Genomic DNA, 15,726 nt, shown 5'->3' with positions numbered 1-15,726 from the left:
TTTCCCTAATTAATATTATCCTGAATTTGATGTTAGCCTTGATCATTTTTTTTCAATCAAGGTGGATACTTAATCATAGAAGTTTGTATCTATGAGATATCTTCAATCAAATGAATAGGACGAAACATCCATGTAGTGCTTTATTTAATATGCAGTTTGCCTTCTTAAAAATTAACTTGGAATCACTTGACAGGATGGGGATTCTTAAGAGCTTGCATAGAGGTGAAGAAAAAGATTGGTAAAATTTGAGGAGTTGGTATAAACTTAATAAAAATATTTCTTTCTTAATTTTTGCAGCTAGAGGTGCAAGTGAACCGAGCTGTTGAGCTGGACTCACTGATGAGTTTGTGAGTTGAGCTTATTAATCCAGAAGCTCAAGCTTGAGCTCATATATTAAACGAGCTCGAGTTCAAGCTCATTGAGCCTCAACTCGCCAGCTCGAGAGCCAACTCACGTATCTAAATGTTGATTACCCCTTTAGAAAGCTCTCATGGCAATTTCTATTTCTCGTCAATCACATCAATACCTTCTTTGATGAGCTCTTATTACAGCTTCATTAGCCAGAGCTCACAAGCTTGTGAGCCTGTTGTCATTGTTGTGAGCTGAACGTGCTTTGGCTCGACTCAATACTGTTATCTTTTATTTTTTCGGACAGGGTGAACACTTGAACACGGCACTTTGAAATTCTTCATTTTTTTTTCCAACCAAAACGTTGTATGTTTGAGCGCTCAACTCGTTTACACCCCTATTTGCAACCAAATCTACTTGTTTCCATGACAAAATTTCTATCTATCGAGAAACCTTCCTCTCTACAGCATCATGAACAATGAAAGTATGGAGCAAAAAAGAAATATAAAGTTGAAATCCTGATGAGAGTTGGAGAACTTATAGGGAAGAGGGGTGATGCCAATAGAGAGTATTTTAATACCCGCAACAAATTCTTGAAGAGCGGAAAAATGGAGTGCTTCTTCCTGTAGAGACACACTTCCATGTGGAAAAAAGAATGAAAACAAAATCCGGGATTCAAACTAATAGTCAAATGTAGTTCAACTTTATTAGTCTGCCAAAATCTTCCAAATTTTTATTTCTATTTTGAGCTAATCCAAACTAGGAGAATTTTCTGAAAAAAAAAAAATTAAGGGGCATCTACATACATACCACCGAATTATTATGTATTTACATATCTGATACCTAAATTATAATTTTCTACATTCATGCCATCCAAATCTTTCACATCACAAAAAATACCATTTTTAACTTTTAAAAAGTGAATACACTTCATGCATGCGTAAGGTGGCATGCATTTAAAAATTGAACGTTAAGGGTTAGATATGCAAATACATAGGAATAAGTGGTATGTTTGTAAATCTACCTAAATTTAAATGCCGATTCAAGAATTTAACTGAAAGATACCAAAAGACTTATGAAATAAGATATAATAAATCCAGACAAGAAATTTTTCCAAAGTAACACTAAATTGCTTTGGTACCAAGATGCTTATTCAGGCAAAGCAACAATATAAGACTAACTAATCATTCTTATAAGCAGTTAATAACCAAACAACATTTTTGAAAGTCAAGTTTCAAGACACTTGCACCACAAAATTTTTCACGTTTTCAAAATTAGATAATCAGGTTCTAAACATTTATGTTACAGAAATGTCATCAAACTTTTCTTTCATTTATCTTTCTTACAAATTGCATATTTTTAATGAGCAAAGGCATATTAGGTGTAACGTTTAAAATTACAAAAACTAATGGAGCATTTGCAAGCATACAACCCAATTCTTATGTATCTACCTATCTAATACCTAAATTTTGCTTTTTATATTACTAACACCCAAGTTTTCATATCACATTTAAAAAAAACCACTATCTTAACTTCTAAAAGATGAAATACACCTTTTCATGCACATGTAAGGTGGCATATATGTAAAATTGATATATAGGTGTCAGATATGTAGAAACAAAGGAATTGAGTGGTATGTATGTAAATCTTCCAAAACTAAAATAACAAATTTATAAATAAGCTTATGGGTTAAGGACGCCTACCGGTAATCAATCACATGCGACTGTGTAGAATCCAAGAGCCGATAAATATAGATAGAAGAAACAATACCGCGCTTTCTCTGGAGAAGGCGAACTCTTTCAAGCTCAAAGATGTTGTGACCTGCTTCAGCACCTTCTGAAACTGAGTTCGTGTATCTTCGATAGAACCAGAGTTATCAATAACAATATCGGCCTTCGTCTTCTTCCAGTCCAATGAAGTCTGAGCATCAATCTTGTTTCTCGCCTCCTCTTCCGCTCTATCCATTAGCCGCTGCAGCTGCGTTTCAGGATTTACCCATACGACGATAATAGGCTTCGTCATTCGATCCATCTTAGCTTCAAATAATAATGGGATGTCAAGTACAATGACTTTATATCCCTTAAGCCAAAGCTTCATAATTTCCCAGAATATACCATAAGATATATGTGGAGCTAATAGACTGCATGAAGGTATTTGTTTAACTATGTAAGAAAGCAAGAAATGAGGTTGGCATCAAATTAAAGAGAAAAGAGAGGCTACTAAAATAGATGCAGAACCTAAGCATTTCAATTCTTATAAGTTATATCATATTACTCATCAATATTTTTTAATGAAGTCTGGTGAAATCTACTCACGTTAGGAAAACATGAGAATGGCAAAAAGTTGAATAACTAATAGGCATATAATAATAGTTTATACAAGAATAAGTTGGAAAATGAATTTCATTCTGCTCCTTAATTTCTTGTTAGAGCTCCTTAATTTCTTTTATAAAAACCGGTAAATTCAATGTTAGAGCTCCTTAATTTCTTTCAAAGATTCAGTTAAAATCTATCAAGATGTTAGAAAACTCAATAGAGAAGCACTAAAATAATGTCGATTGAACAATCTTCTCATTAACGACTTTGCAATAGATATCTTAATGTCTACACCTATTATTTTCAATCCCGCCATTGTCTTATAATCAACCTTGGCATAATCAGGTTTGGATAAAAAATTTGAGCGTTGATACTAATTGCAAGAAAAATATGAGTATTGCTTACCGAGGAAGAGGTGATGGAAATAAACTTACAAATGCAACAAAACTACAAAACAGAAAAGAAAAAGGGCAATTTACAGATATACCACAAATTCTTATATATTTAAATATCTAACACTTAAAGTTTGATATTTACACTTATAACTAAGGCTGTCAAAAAAGCTTGTGGTTCGCCAACAGCTCGTATTCAGTTTGCTAAGTAGCTCGTGTTCAAACCGTTCGTTAAGTCAATGAGTTGAACAAGGGCAAATTTTTTTAACTCAAATTATAAATAAGTCGAACATAAACAAACTTTTATTCGATCGTGCTCGGCTCGTTTCAGCTCAAAATAAAGAAATTATATATATTATTTATCTAATAATATATTATTTATATAATAATATATTATATATATTTATATCTAAGTTTAAATTATAGCAGCTAGTGAAGTCATGTGGTTCTACGCCTTTGATTATACAGAATTGGTGTAAGTTTGAATCTAACAACCTACATCTATTTTTCTAATTAATTTAAACAAGTCAATTTCGAGCCGAACAAAAGTCAAAATGTATAAGAATATGTAAATCGAGTCGAACCCCAACAGCTGTTCACAATCAATTTCTAACACAAGCCAATTTTTGAAAGAGTCAAACACGAGCCAAACCAAAGTTTGCCCAAGCTCTACTCGTTTACAACCCTACTTATAACATCTTGATATCATAAATCTATGCAATTAAAAAAAATAATCATAGTGTTATTTTTTATCATTGTTAGGTAGTCGACAACAAGCATAAAATTTATCGAAAAAATCATGACATGAATCATTTTGATCATTGTGTAAGTACTAGGGCGTCTCCTGGAAGCGACGCGCTGTACAATCTGAATACAGTGAAAGTGTGCAAGGGCCGCTACACCGACGCCCTGATGTAGTGTCAAATAAACAAGAGTTCTCACATTACGAACGGATGCGGATAAAGAAGTTAGTTCATGAAACTAATGAAACTAATGAAATTAATATTAAGATAGGATCTTAGAATATAGGTACTCTCAATGAAAAATTAATGGAATTTGTTGATATTATGATTCATAGAAAGATTAATATCTTATGTATTCCTCTTAGATATTCAAGAAACTAAATGGGTTGGAGAAAAGGCTAAGAAGATTGATAACTTAGGTTTTAAACTTTAGTATTCGGGTAAGTGTGACACTAGAAATGGTTTAGGAGTAATTATAGATAAGAGTTTGAAAGATAATGTTGTAAAAATTAATAGAGTTGAAGATAGAATTATAGCCCTTAAGATTATCATTGATATTAAGATTTTTAATATTATAATTGTTTATGCTCCTCAAGTAGGTTTAGATATAAGGTCTAAATATAAATTCTGAAATGACTTAGAAGACTTAATATAAATGATAACTCCTGAAGAAAGAATTTTTATTGGAGATTTAAATGGACATGTCTGTAGTGGTAGAAGATTTCAGAAATATTCATGGTGGCTACGGTTTTGGAATGACTAACGAAGAAAGTAGAGTTATTTTAGATTTTTCTTTAGTGTATGATTTTGTAATTATTAATAATTTATTCAAGAAAAGATATGAGCATCTTATTACTTATAAGAATGGATCTAATAAAATACAAATTGATTATTTTCTTATGGGAAGAAGATATCGTCGAGATTGTTATGATTGTAAGGTCGTTCCAAATGAGGATTTAAGTACCTAACATCGTTTATTCTAGATTTTAAGATAAGAGTTATAAAATAAAGAATACTATGACTCGTCATCTTAGAATAAGGTGGGGGAACCTAAAAGACAAATAAAATTATTTTTATGAGTAAAATTTAATATTTCAAATTTTATAATGTTCATGATGAAGCAAATGCTATGTGAGATAAAGTAACAAATACTATTAAACAAGTAACAAAAGATGTACTTGGTGAATCAAAAGAAAAAGTTTCTTTAAATAAAAATAGTTGGTGGTGGAATAATAATGTGCAAGAAAAGATAAAATATAAGAAGTTATATTATAAAAATCGGTTTAAATGTAAAAGCATAGAAAACTGAAAAAAAATATCAAATTGCCCGCAGGAAGTCTAAAAGAACAATTTTTAACGCTAAAAATTTTATTTTTAATGATCTTTATAATAAATTAGATACTAAGGAGGGTGAAAAATATATGTATAAACTAGCCAAAGAAAGAGAAAATAAAGGTAAAGATTTAACTCAAGTAAAGTGTATTAAAGATAAAAATAAAAAAGTGTTTTTCTCAGAAAAAGATATTCAACATAGGTGAATGAATTATTTTGATAAACTTTTTAATGAAGTTTCTGAAAATACGATCGACTTAAGTGATCTTTATATCGTTAATAATAATAAAGCATTTCATTTTTACTGTCGCATTAGTAAAAAAGAAGTTGAGGAGACTTTAAAGAAAACCAATGGTGGGAAGTCTGTAGGACCTGATAATATCTCAAATGAAGTATGGAATTATTTAGAAGACTTGGGAGTTTCTTGGCTTACTAAACTCTTTAATACTATTTTAAAACTAAAAAAATGTCTGAGGAGTGGAGGAAGAGCATCTTGGTCTCCATTTTTAAGAATAAAGAGGATGCACAAGAGTGTGCAAATTATAGAGGAATTAAGTTGATGTGTCATACATTAAAATTATGGGAGAGGGTAATTGAACATAGGTGACGACATATTACAAAGATTTCTCATAATCAATTTGGATTTATGTCTGGCAGATCTACTATGGAAGTTATACATTTATTAAGAGGTTTGATGGAGAAATTCAGAGATAATAAAGAGAATTTACATTTTATTTTTATTGATTTAAAAAAAACTTAAGGTTCCAAGAGATATCCTTTGGAGAGTTCTTGAGAAGATAGGTGTTGTCATTAAAGATATGTATACTAGAACTGTTACTTGTGTTCGAATTAAAGAATGATTGACCAAATATTTTCCTATTTTTGTTTGTTACATCGGGGATCGGCTTTAAGCCCTTATCTTTTTGCTTTAGTTATGGATGTTCTTACTGGACATTTACAGGAGGATGTACCTTGGTGTATGCTTTTTGCTGATGATATCCTTCTCGTGGATAAGACGAGAGAAAAAGCCCATGAAAACTTGAATTATGGAGGTCTACATTGGAGTCTAAAGGCCTTCATTTGAGTAGAACTAAAGCTGAATAGATGGAATGTAATTTTAGTAGTACTAGTAGCTCTAGTGACAAAAGTGTCACTTTGGGTGATCAAATTATTAAAAAGTGTGAATGATTTAGATATTTTGGGTCTGTTGTTCAAAGCAATGGTGATATAGATGGGGATGTTAATAGTAAAATTTGAGTTGGTTGGTTGAAGTGGAGGAATGCTTCGGGTCTTTTGGGTGATAGAAAAGTATCGCTTAGACTGAAAGGAAAATTTTATAAGACGGTGGTAAGACCTGCAATGCTCTATGGCGTTGACTGTTGGCCTTTAAATGAGAAGCATAATACTAAGTTAAGTGTTGCCAAGATGAGAATGATTAGGTGGATGAGTGGTTTTACACTTAGAGACAATGCGAAATGAATATATCTGTGATAGGGTTGGTGTGGCTCCTGTGACGGACAAAATTAGATAAAGTCGTCTTAGATGGTTTGGTCACATTAAGCGTCGGACATCTGATGATCTGATTAGGAGAGTAGAAGTTTTAGATTCGACTTATGTTAAGAAAGGCAGAAGTAAATATAGGAAAACTTGGGCTTATTGTATAAAAAATGATCTTAATTTATTAGAACAAAATGAAAATATGACACTAAATAGAACGCGATGGAGAAAAGGATTCATGCAACCGACCCCACGTAGTGAGATTAAGGCTTTGTTGTTGTTGTTGTTGTTGTTTTTGATGTCCCCTTAAAAAGGAAGCAAGTGAGGTGATTAAAATGGTAATGCCCTGCAAAACTAATCTACAGCCACTAAATCATAAATGTTCCCTAAATATTTGTAATTTCTACTTTTCATTGAAACAAAATATATGAAAATAGTGGCATGCATACCGGTTCAGAAGTTGACGTTTTGCTACATCAGAAAAAACAATCTGTCCAAGGCGTGATCTATCGATCTCTCCATTTTCTAGCAAAATATCATCTCCAAATGCAGCACCAACCTTTCTCCATCCAGGTGTCCCTTTTTTTACAACATCCTGCAATGCAGCAGTTTCCACTAATAGTTAAATACAAAAACTATATTGAAATTTGAGAGAAGAAAATTCTTAATGCCGCAAAGTTTAGGTTTAACAATGTATTGAGAAATGTTAAATTTTGTTCAGTGGTTTCAAATTTACATTTATGAAATACATAATCTAGGGAATGAAATCTTTAAGGGGCTGTCTGGTAACGTAGTTAAGTCATCTTTAACTTAAATCTTGCAAGGCAAAAAAAATGGCAACATTTAAATCCAAGATTTAGTAAATCAAGATTCTTCTCGATTTCTTTTCAGTTTTTCTTTATATCCCAGATTTACTTAATCTTGGTGTTGGCAGAATTCAGTAAATCCGAATTGAAGAAATTACTAAATTCGATACCAAACAGCACCTAAAGGATATTTCTGGCATATAACCGCAGTGCCCTTATGCCAACAGGTTATGAAACAAAAGAACAGAACTTCTATTTATAAGCCAAAACAGGTCAACTAGATTTCACTTTTCCAGCAAAATTCTTACAAAAACTTATCATTAATTTGTCAGAAAACACGCATAAACAGTATTGATGCTTGCATTCCCCAACAGCTATGGAGCCCCTCGATGGAGTAAGGATTGGTTTCAAATTTTTAGAATGACGTTGACATTTTAAGGAATATTAAGAACTAGCGTACTTGCAAAACAATGTGTATTAAAGATGAAAATTAAAAGTATTTTTCTTAAGAGGAAAATATTCAATATAGGTGGATAAGCTATTTTGATAAAGGTTTCAATAAAGTTTTTAAAAATACATTGACCTTAGCGATCTTAATATCGTTAATAATAATAAAATATTTTATTTTTACCGCAAAATTAGTAGAAAAAAGTTAAGGTAGCTTTAAAGAAAACCAAAGACGGAAAATCAATAGGACCTGATGATATCCCAATTAAAGTGTGAAAATATTTAGGAGATTTGGGAGTTATTTGACTTACTAAACTCTTTAATATTATTTTAAAAACTAAAAAGATGTCTGATAAGTGGAGGAAGAGTATTTTGGTCCCCATTTTCAAGAATAAAGGATCAATATGAGGGTGCAAATTATAGAGGAATTAAGTTGATGTGTCATAATTTAAATTTATGGGAGAGGGTAATTGAACATAGGTTAAGGTGTGTTACAAAGATTTCTCATAATGAAGTTGGATTTATGTCGGGCAGGTTAGCTATAGAAGCTATACATTTAATGAGATGTTTGATGGAGAAATACAGATAAAATAAGGAGGATTTACATATGATTTTTATTAATTTAGAAAAAGCTTACGATAAGGTTCTAAGAGAAGTTCTTTGGAGAGTCCTATAGAAGAAAAATGTTTATATGACTTATAATCAAGTCATTAAAAATATGTATACTAGAATTGTTACTTGTGTTTGAACAGAATGAGGATTGACCAAGTATTTTCCTATTTCAGTTGGATTACATCCATGATCGACTTTAAGCTCATATCTTTTTGTTTTAGTTATGGATGCTCTTATTGGACATTTACAGCAGAATGTACCATGGTGTATGCCTGCTTTTTGCAGATGATATCCTTTTTGTGGATAAGAGTAGACAAAGAGTTTAGGAAAAACTTGAATTATGGATGTCTACATTGGACACTAAAGGCCTTTGTTTGAGTAGAACTAAAACTGAATATATGGAATGTAATTTTAATAGAAGCCCTAGTGCCAGAGTTGTAAATATGGGTGATCACATCATTAAAAGTATAAATATTTTAGATATCTCTGGTATAATGTTCAAAGTGATGGTGATATAGATGGGGATGTTATTAGTGGAATTCAAGTTGGTTGGTTGAAGTTGAGGAATGCATCGAGCCTATTGTGTGATAAAAAGTATCTCTTAGACTGAAAGGAAAATTTTATAAGATAGTGGTGAGACTTGCAATGCTCTATGGTGCAAAATGTTGACCTTTAAAAGAGAAACATAAAACAAAGTTAAGTTTTGCTGAGATGAGACAACTCAGGTGGATGAGTGGCTTGACACTTGAGACAGAATCCGAAATGAAAATATCCATGATAGGGTTGGTGTAACTCCAATGGTGGACAAGATTAGAGAGAGTCGTCTTAGATGGTTTAGTCACATTAAACGTCGAGCATCTGAAGATCCGGTTAGGAGAGTAGATGTTTTAGATTCGCCTTATGTTAAGAAAGACAGAGGTAGACCTAAAAAGACTTGGGCATATTGGATAAAAAATGATCTTAACTTATTAGAATTAAATGAAAATATGACACTCAATAGAATGCAATGGAGAAAAAAGATTCATGTAGCCGACCAGACTTAGTGGGATAAAGGTTTGTTGTCGTTGTTGTTTTAGTGTACTTGTGGAATGCATTAACATGTTTGGTGAACTTTCACTATAAAGAATAGGGTATGAAATTCTAAAGGAACAAAAAAAGAGTATACAGCTCCATACAAAAAAGTAGAGCTTCTCCTGTCTCCGTACTGCACTATTTCTCACTCAAAGCTTCATATAGCATAGGTAAACTTTCAGCTCTCTCATATAAATTGGAATCTTCTCACTTTACATGACATTAGTTATATCATAAGAACAAGTAAGATGGCAAAGGATTGTTATTGCGATCCAACTAGGACTCCAAAAATATTGTTCTTGTTGTTTACAGCAAGAAAGAAGAAGATTTGAGAGGGGAAGTCATCAATAGCATGAAATACTGTGCAAGATAATTTTATTTGACTAATACAACAAAAGAAACCTCAAAAAAATTAAAAAAAAAACATAGAACTCCTTGAATTTGTTCAAACCTCTCATTGCAGGCTTACGCAAAGGTTGGTTACTGATCAGACTTGAACTCCCAATGCAGGCTTACGCAAAGGTTGCTTATAGATCAGACTGACGAGTAAATAAGGAGAGGAGAGGAGGAGGAGGGGGGTGTGCGGGGAGAAGCCAAAAGGCATTTTTTTCCTGCTTTGGGTAGATGATGCGTGGAAGGAGGGAGGGCCTGAGATCAAGTTATCAGTTTATATTCATACTCTAAACGATTACATGCAATCTCCATTCTCCATTATACAGAGATTCAAAAAAAAGTTTAGAAAATACTTCAAATTCCAAACTATAATAGAAATAAAAACTAGCCCTCCAAAACATCAACCTAAATTTAAAACCAATAAATGAATACAAAATTAGAAACTACCACTAAAGATATGAAAAATACTCAAAATCTCTCAAAATCCTCCTTTATTTGGCTGTCTAATTGAGTTTGAAAATAATTGGTTGCTATTTTGATGTAAAACTCCACAATTTAAGCCTTTATTCAAAAACTTAAAATGCAAAATCACTTTTATGGAAGCCAACCAGGCTAGATTTTTGTTTATCCATATCAGCTCCATCCAGAATATTCTCTTAATCTTCTATATACTCCTAGAAAACTTTTGGACATCCTAGCAATCTCCTAGAAGCTTCTCCCCTATTTTTCGAAATTTTGAAAAAAAAACCATAAGTTTCTGGAATTGTGATCCTCTTAGATCACTAGCTATAATTAATAATGCTTAAATCATTCTATTATTTGGTAATTTTTATTTGGTCCATATTGATGCCTTACTAAGATATAATGGCGCCTACAAGAGTCACAAAGCTCATTGACCAATAGCAAAATTATGGTCCCTTCTCAATGTGTGCAGAGGTGAAAACAAGCTCGGTGTTTGTTCTTATTCGGCTCATTTAAATTTTTTTTTGGCTCAAATGGGCTTGTGTTAGACATGGCTTGTGAATAATATGTTTTTATTCAACTCAATTTAAATTTTTTTATTCATTTGCTACTCGTGTTCAGCTCAAATTTAGATTGAATGGTTTAAATAATAATATATTTTAACATTTTTTTAGTGCAACATAAGAAAACAATATAATAAGCTTATAATAAATAATGTTTATTTAATTATTTAACTAATTCAAATTAAAATGATAAAATTTTGTTCGTGTACTAAAGATTAAAGTCAAAAAATGCTTTTATTAAATGAAGATATTCAAATAGGTGGGTGAGTTATTTTGATAAACATTTCAATGAAGTTTCTGAAAATATAATCGACCTTAGTAATTTTAATATCGTTAATAATAATAAATTGTTTTATTTTTACTGACGCATTAGTAGAAAAGAAAATAAGGATGTTTTAAGGAAAATTAAAGGCTGAAAATCAGTAGAACCTGATAATATCCCAATTGAAGTATGAAAATATTTAGGAGATTTGAGAGTTTCTTGACTTATTAAAATCTTTAACATTATTTTAAAAACTAAAATGATGCCTAAGTGGAGGAAGAGTATTTTGGTTCCCCTTTTTACGAATAAAGGGAATGCGCAAGAGTGTGCAAATTATAGATGAAATAAGTTGATGTGTCGTACTTTAAAATTATAGAAGGGGTAGTTGAACATAGAGTAAGACGTGTTACAAAGATTTCTCATAATCAATTTGAATTTATGTCGGGCAGACTTACAACGGAAGCTATACATTTTTTTGCGGTTTGATGTAGAAGTACAAAGAGGATCTACGTATGATTTTTATTAATTTAGAAAAAGCTTACGATAAGGTTACAATAGAAGTCCCTTGGAGAGTTCTAGAGAAGAGATCTGTTGATATGACTTATATTCAAGACATTAAAGTTATGTATACTAGGGTTATTACTAGTGTTTGAACAAAAGAAGGATTGACCAAGTGTTTTCCTATTTTAGTTGGATTACATTAGGGTTCGTCTTTAAGCTCATATCATTTTGCTTTAGTTATGGATGCTCTTATTGGAAATTTGTTAGAGGATGTACCTTGGTGTATGATTTTCACTGATGATATCATTCTTGTGGATAAGACCATAGAAAGAGTTCAGGAAAATTTTGAATTATTGAGGTCTACATTGGAGTCTAAACGTCTTCATTTGAGTAGAACTAAAACCAAATACATAGAATGTAATTTTAGAAGCAGTAGCTCTAGTGGAAGACTTGTAAATATGGGTGATCAAATCATTAAAAAGTGTGAACGTTTTATATATCGGGTCTATTGTTCAAAGTGATGGTGATATAGATGAGGATGTTATTAGTAGAATTCAAATTGGTTAGTTGACATGGAGGAATGCATCGAGTCTATTGTGTGATAGAAAAGTACTGAAAGGAAAATTTTATAAGATAGTGGTGAGGCTTGCAATGCACTATGGCTCAGTCTATTGGCCTTTAAAAGAGAAGCATAGAACAAAGTTAAGTGTTGCTAACATGAGAATGCTTAGGTGGATGAGTGGCTTGACACTTGGAGACAAAATGTGAAATGAATACATCTGTGATAGGGTTGGTGCAACTCCAGTGGCGGACAAGATTAGAGAGAGTCTTCTTAGATGGTTTGGTCACATTCAACATTGACCATCTGATGATCTGGTTAGGAGAGTAGAAGTTTTATAATCGACTTGTTAAAAAAGACAAAAGTGGACCTAAAAAAACTTGGTCATATTATATAAAAGATGATCTTAATTTTGTTAGAATTTAATAAAAATATGACACTTAATAGCACTCAATGGAGAAAAAGGATTCACGTAGTCTACACCACTTAGTGGGATAAAGACTTCTTGTTGTTATTGTTGTTGGCTACTTTATAAATTGATCTTCAAATAATTGTTTGTGTTCGACCCACTTCTTAACAAAGAAAGTGAACATGAAATATATAGCGAGTCAAACACGAGTTGTTCGCGAACAACCAAATTTTTTGATAGCCCAAGTTGTGTGTTCATGTTCTAGACTTACTTGGCATAAGAAAAGATGCTCATATCAATTTCCCTTGCTAGCACGAGAGATACCATATAGAGGCGGAACCTCTTAATGTATCATTGTACATTGGACGGCATCTTGTAGTTTCAAGGATTCTACTTAGCATTAAGGACTTATTGTTAATGCTTTCACCTTTTTTGCTCTTCAAAAACATAAAATATTACTAATTTGACTCGCATATGGAAGATCCAATAAAATGCTTATACCACTTCCATGTCTCGCAACCATGACATCATAAATGCAAATTAATTTGCCCATTTGTATGAGAGTATCAACAAATTTATTTCAAACTAAATAATTCAATAATTCATCAATAAATAAAACTTAAGAAGGCATTATAGAACATAATCAAGAATGATGGTTGCCTCTATACATACCAATAGCATAAAATAGCATGCACTGTAACCCATAACATAGTGTAGCATGCTTCCAACCATATTTATATAAAAAAGGTAACAAAACAAATAAGTATGCACTATTTGTGCTAAAGAACAAAATGCACAAGGTGTGAGCTATCGTTTTTTATTTTCTAAGTTTATTAATTTATTCAATTATTTGTATGAATAAAAAAAATTAATTAGAGATAAAAGTCATAAGATAATATATGATGAGAGTATTTTCATTATTAAGTTCAAATATCATGAAAATGTATTTGTTCCACAATTTTATTAAAGCAACATAAGAAATCTATAAAAAGTAAGCATCTTAATCCTCCATTTACATGCAAGATTTTAGCCTATCGTACTCAAATGCTATATGGTAATCTGCCAGAAAAATCTCTTAGAATATTAATACATCTATCTTTGTTACTTTTGGATGAGAACAAAGCTTGTTGTATGTTTTACTTTCTTCATGCTTCAACTATTTTCTTTGTATCTTTCTTTTTCCCTAAAACCTCTAAACATTTATTAATCCCCTTGCTCTTTCCTTGTAGCTAAAACAACTTGCCTCTTCTCATATGCTCTTATTATACTCTCTAGCATATGGATATGAGTACTTCGGATGCACTTTACAAGTATAAATATAATCATATATGATGAATAAACTATGACATCTTTTCAAAGATTAAAATATACTACACTCAAGATTTCATTGACCATGACCGAAGGGCAAATGCTTATCCATCCATTTTCCCCTCTAAAGTTGATATATGATTTACCTTTTTGTTGTTTCTCTGTCATTAGTTATTATAATTGAATTCTTGAATACATGAACACAAAGAGGTTGATGAAGGATGATTTCTGAAGGTAAAGTCATGGATCAAAGATGTTTGATATTGGATTTGTATGATTTCAATTAACTTATTCAAACCAATAATTAGTATTTAGTCATGTTCTTCTCAAGTTGATTGCAACTATTTCATACCCTTATTGCTTCAACTCTCTATTCCCACAACCCATCAAACTTCGCTGAATTATATAATGTTGTGAACTCTTAAGATGTCATTATAGAACTTATATGATACTAGTAAATTCATATTAACATTTGGTGCACCTATTTCATATGTTATCGCCACCATTTGGTCATATAAATGTGTTATAGATTAATTTCATGGTTTTGTTGATGGACAATATTAGAAAGTAACTAGAAAGTCAAATAAAATGAAAGTTTTTGAAAATCAAGGGATCAAAGTGCAAGTTGCTTCAAAAGTTAAGAAAATAATTAAAATTTATGCATTTGTAAAAACAAAACATTTAGCATGGTAAGAGTTCCATAAGCACATATCATAAAATTCATAAAATTAGACTCTCTCAAATTCAAGGGTAAAGCCACATACATCAAGCCCCTCTCACGACCCATATTAAAGGAAGCATCATGTGCAAGCTATACACTTCCATAATTTTAAATGGCCATCCCTTCAAGTGAAAACATGTAATTTTTAAAATATGATCTTATATCAACTTTCTTGTTCATCCTTCAAAGAAAATCTTCATTTTTATCATCATCTTGAGCATTATTCCAACATTTTTTTTTTATTGACTGATTCCAACTATTAGGAGCCAGCTATTTAATTCCTTCCGCACTCAGTCCTATCAACATGAGGCCCTGAGTCCTACGTCTAGTCATGGCAACTTCGGCCTGCCTCTTTTCCTTTACATTTCATCCATATGCCCATCCTGTTAGCTCATCTCCTATTTCACCCAAATCCATGAAATATAGAAGCAAAGAAGAACGGTGTCAATAATTCCACATAAAAAGCAAATAGACCAGTTTTAGAATCGAATTGGGTATGGCGCATTGGAACATGAAGAGGGAAAGGAAAGGAGGGCCATACCCTAGCGACAAGATCGGCGTCCACGACAGGGACGCCGCTGGATCTAAAGAGAGCAGAAACCGTGCTCTTTCCTGAGGCGATCCCTCCCGTCAATCCGACGATCCTCATATTCGTCTCGCTGCCTTTCACTCTCCACCACCAAGTAGCCGATGGCGGTCAATCAAAGTTCAGCCCCGGCGGCGTGTTTGACTGGAACGAGGGGCAGACACGAAATTGTTGTAGAAAAATTATTGTAAATGGTGTCCCATCAGGATGTATTTTGATTTTTCCCACTTAAATTTTTTTTTTTAAAAAAAATTTAAATACACCATAACCGTAGATAGGGCTGTCAAAACGGCTCGTTGTTCGCGAACAGCTCGTGTTCGACTCGTTATGAAGCTCGTGTTCGGCTCGTTAATTTTGCTCGATAAGTTAGCGAGCCGAACACGAACTAAGATGTGTTCG

General features: G+C 32.2%; 1 protein-coding gene across 1 annotated transcript; it reads right to left on the bottom strand.

The window, feature by feature from the left end:
• Positions 1-2,303: 2,303 nt before the first annotated feature.
• On the bottom strand, positions 2,304-15,490 carry LOC110026748 (dephospho-CoA kinase; the record flags this gene model as incomplete). The annotated part of the gene is given in 3 exon segments (XM_020727848.1): positions 2,304-2,488; positions 7,077-7,222; positions 15,283-15,490. Coding segments are annotated over 3 exon segments (439 nt in total), but the record flags the coding sequence as incomplete, so codon positions are not given.
• Positions 15,491-15,726: the final 236 nt, after the last annotated feature.

Source organism: Phalaenopsis equestris, unplaced genomic scaffold (assembly GCF_001263595.1).
Source record: "Phalaenopsis equestris unplaced genomic scaffold, ASM126359v1 Scaffold000399, whole genome shotgun sequence".
NCBI lineage: Eukaryota > Viridiplantae > Streptophyta > Magnoliopsida > Asparagales > Orchidaceae > Phalaenopsis > Phalaenopsis equestris.
Note: the sequence above shows the minus strand (reverse complement) of the source record. Positions and strands in the feature narration are given on the sequence as shown.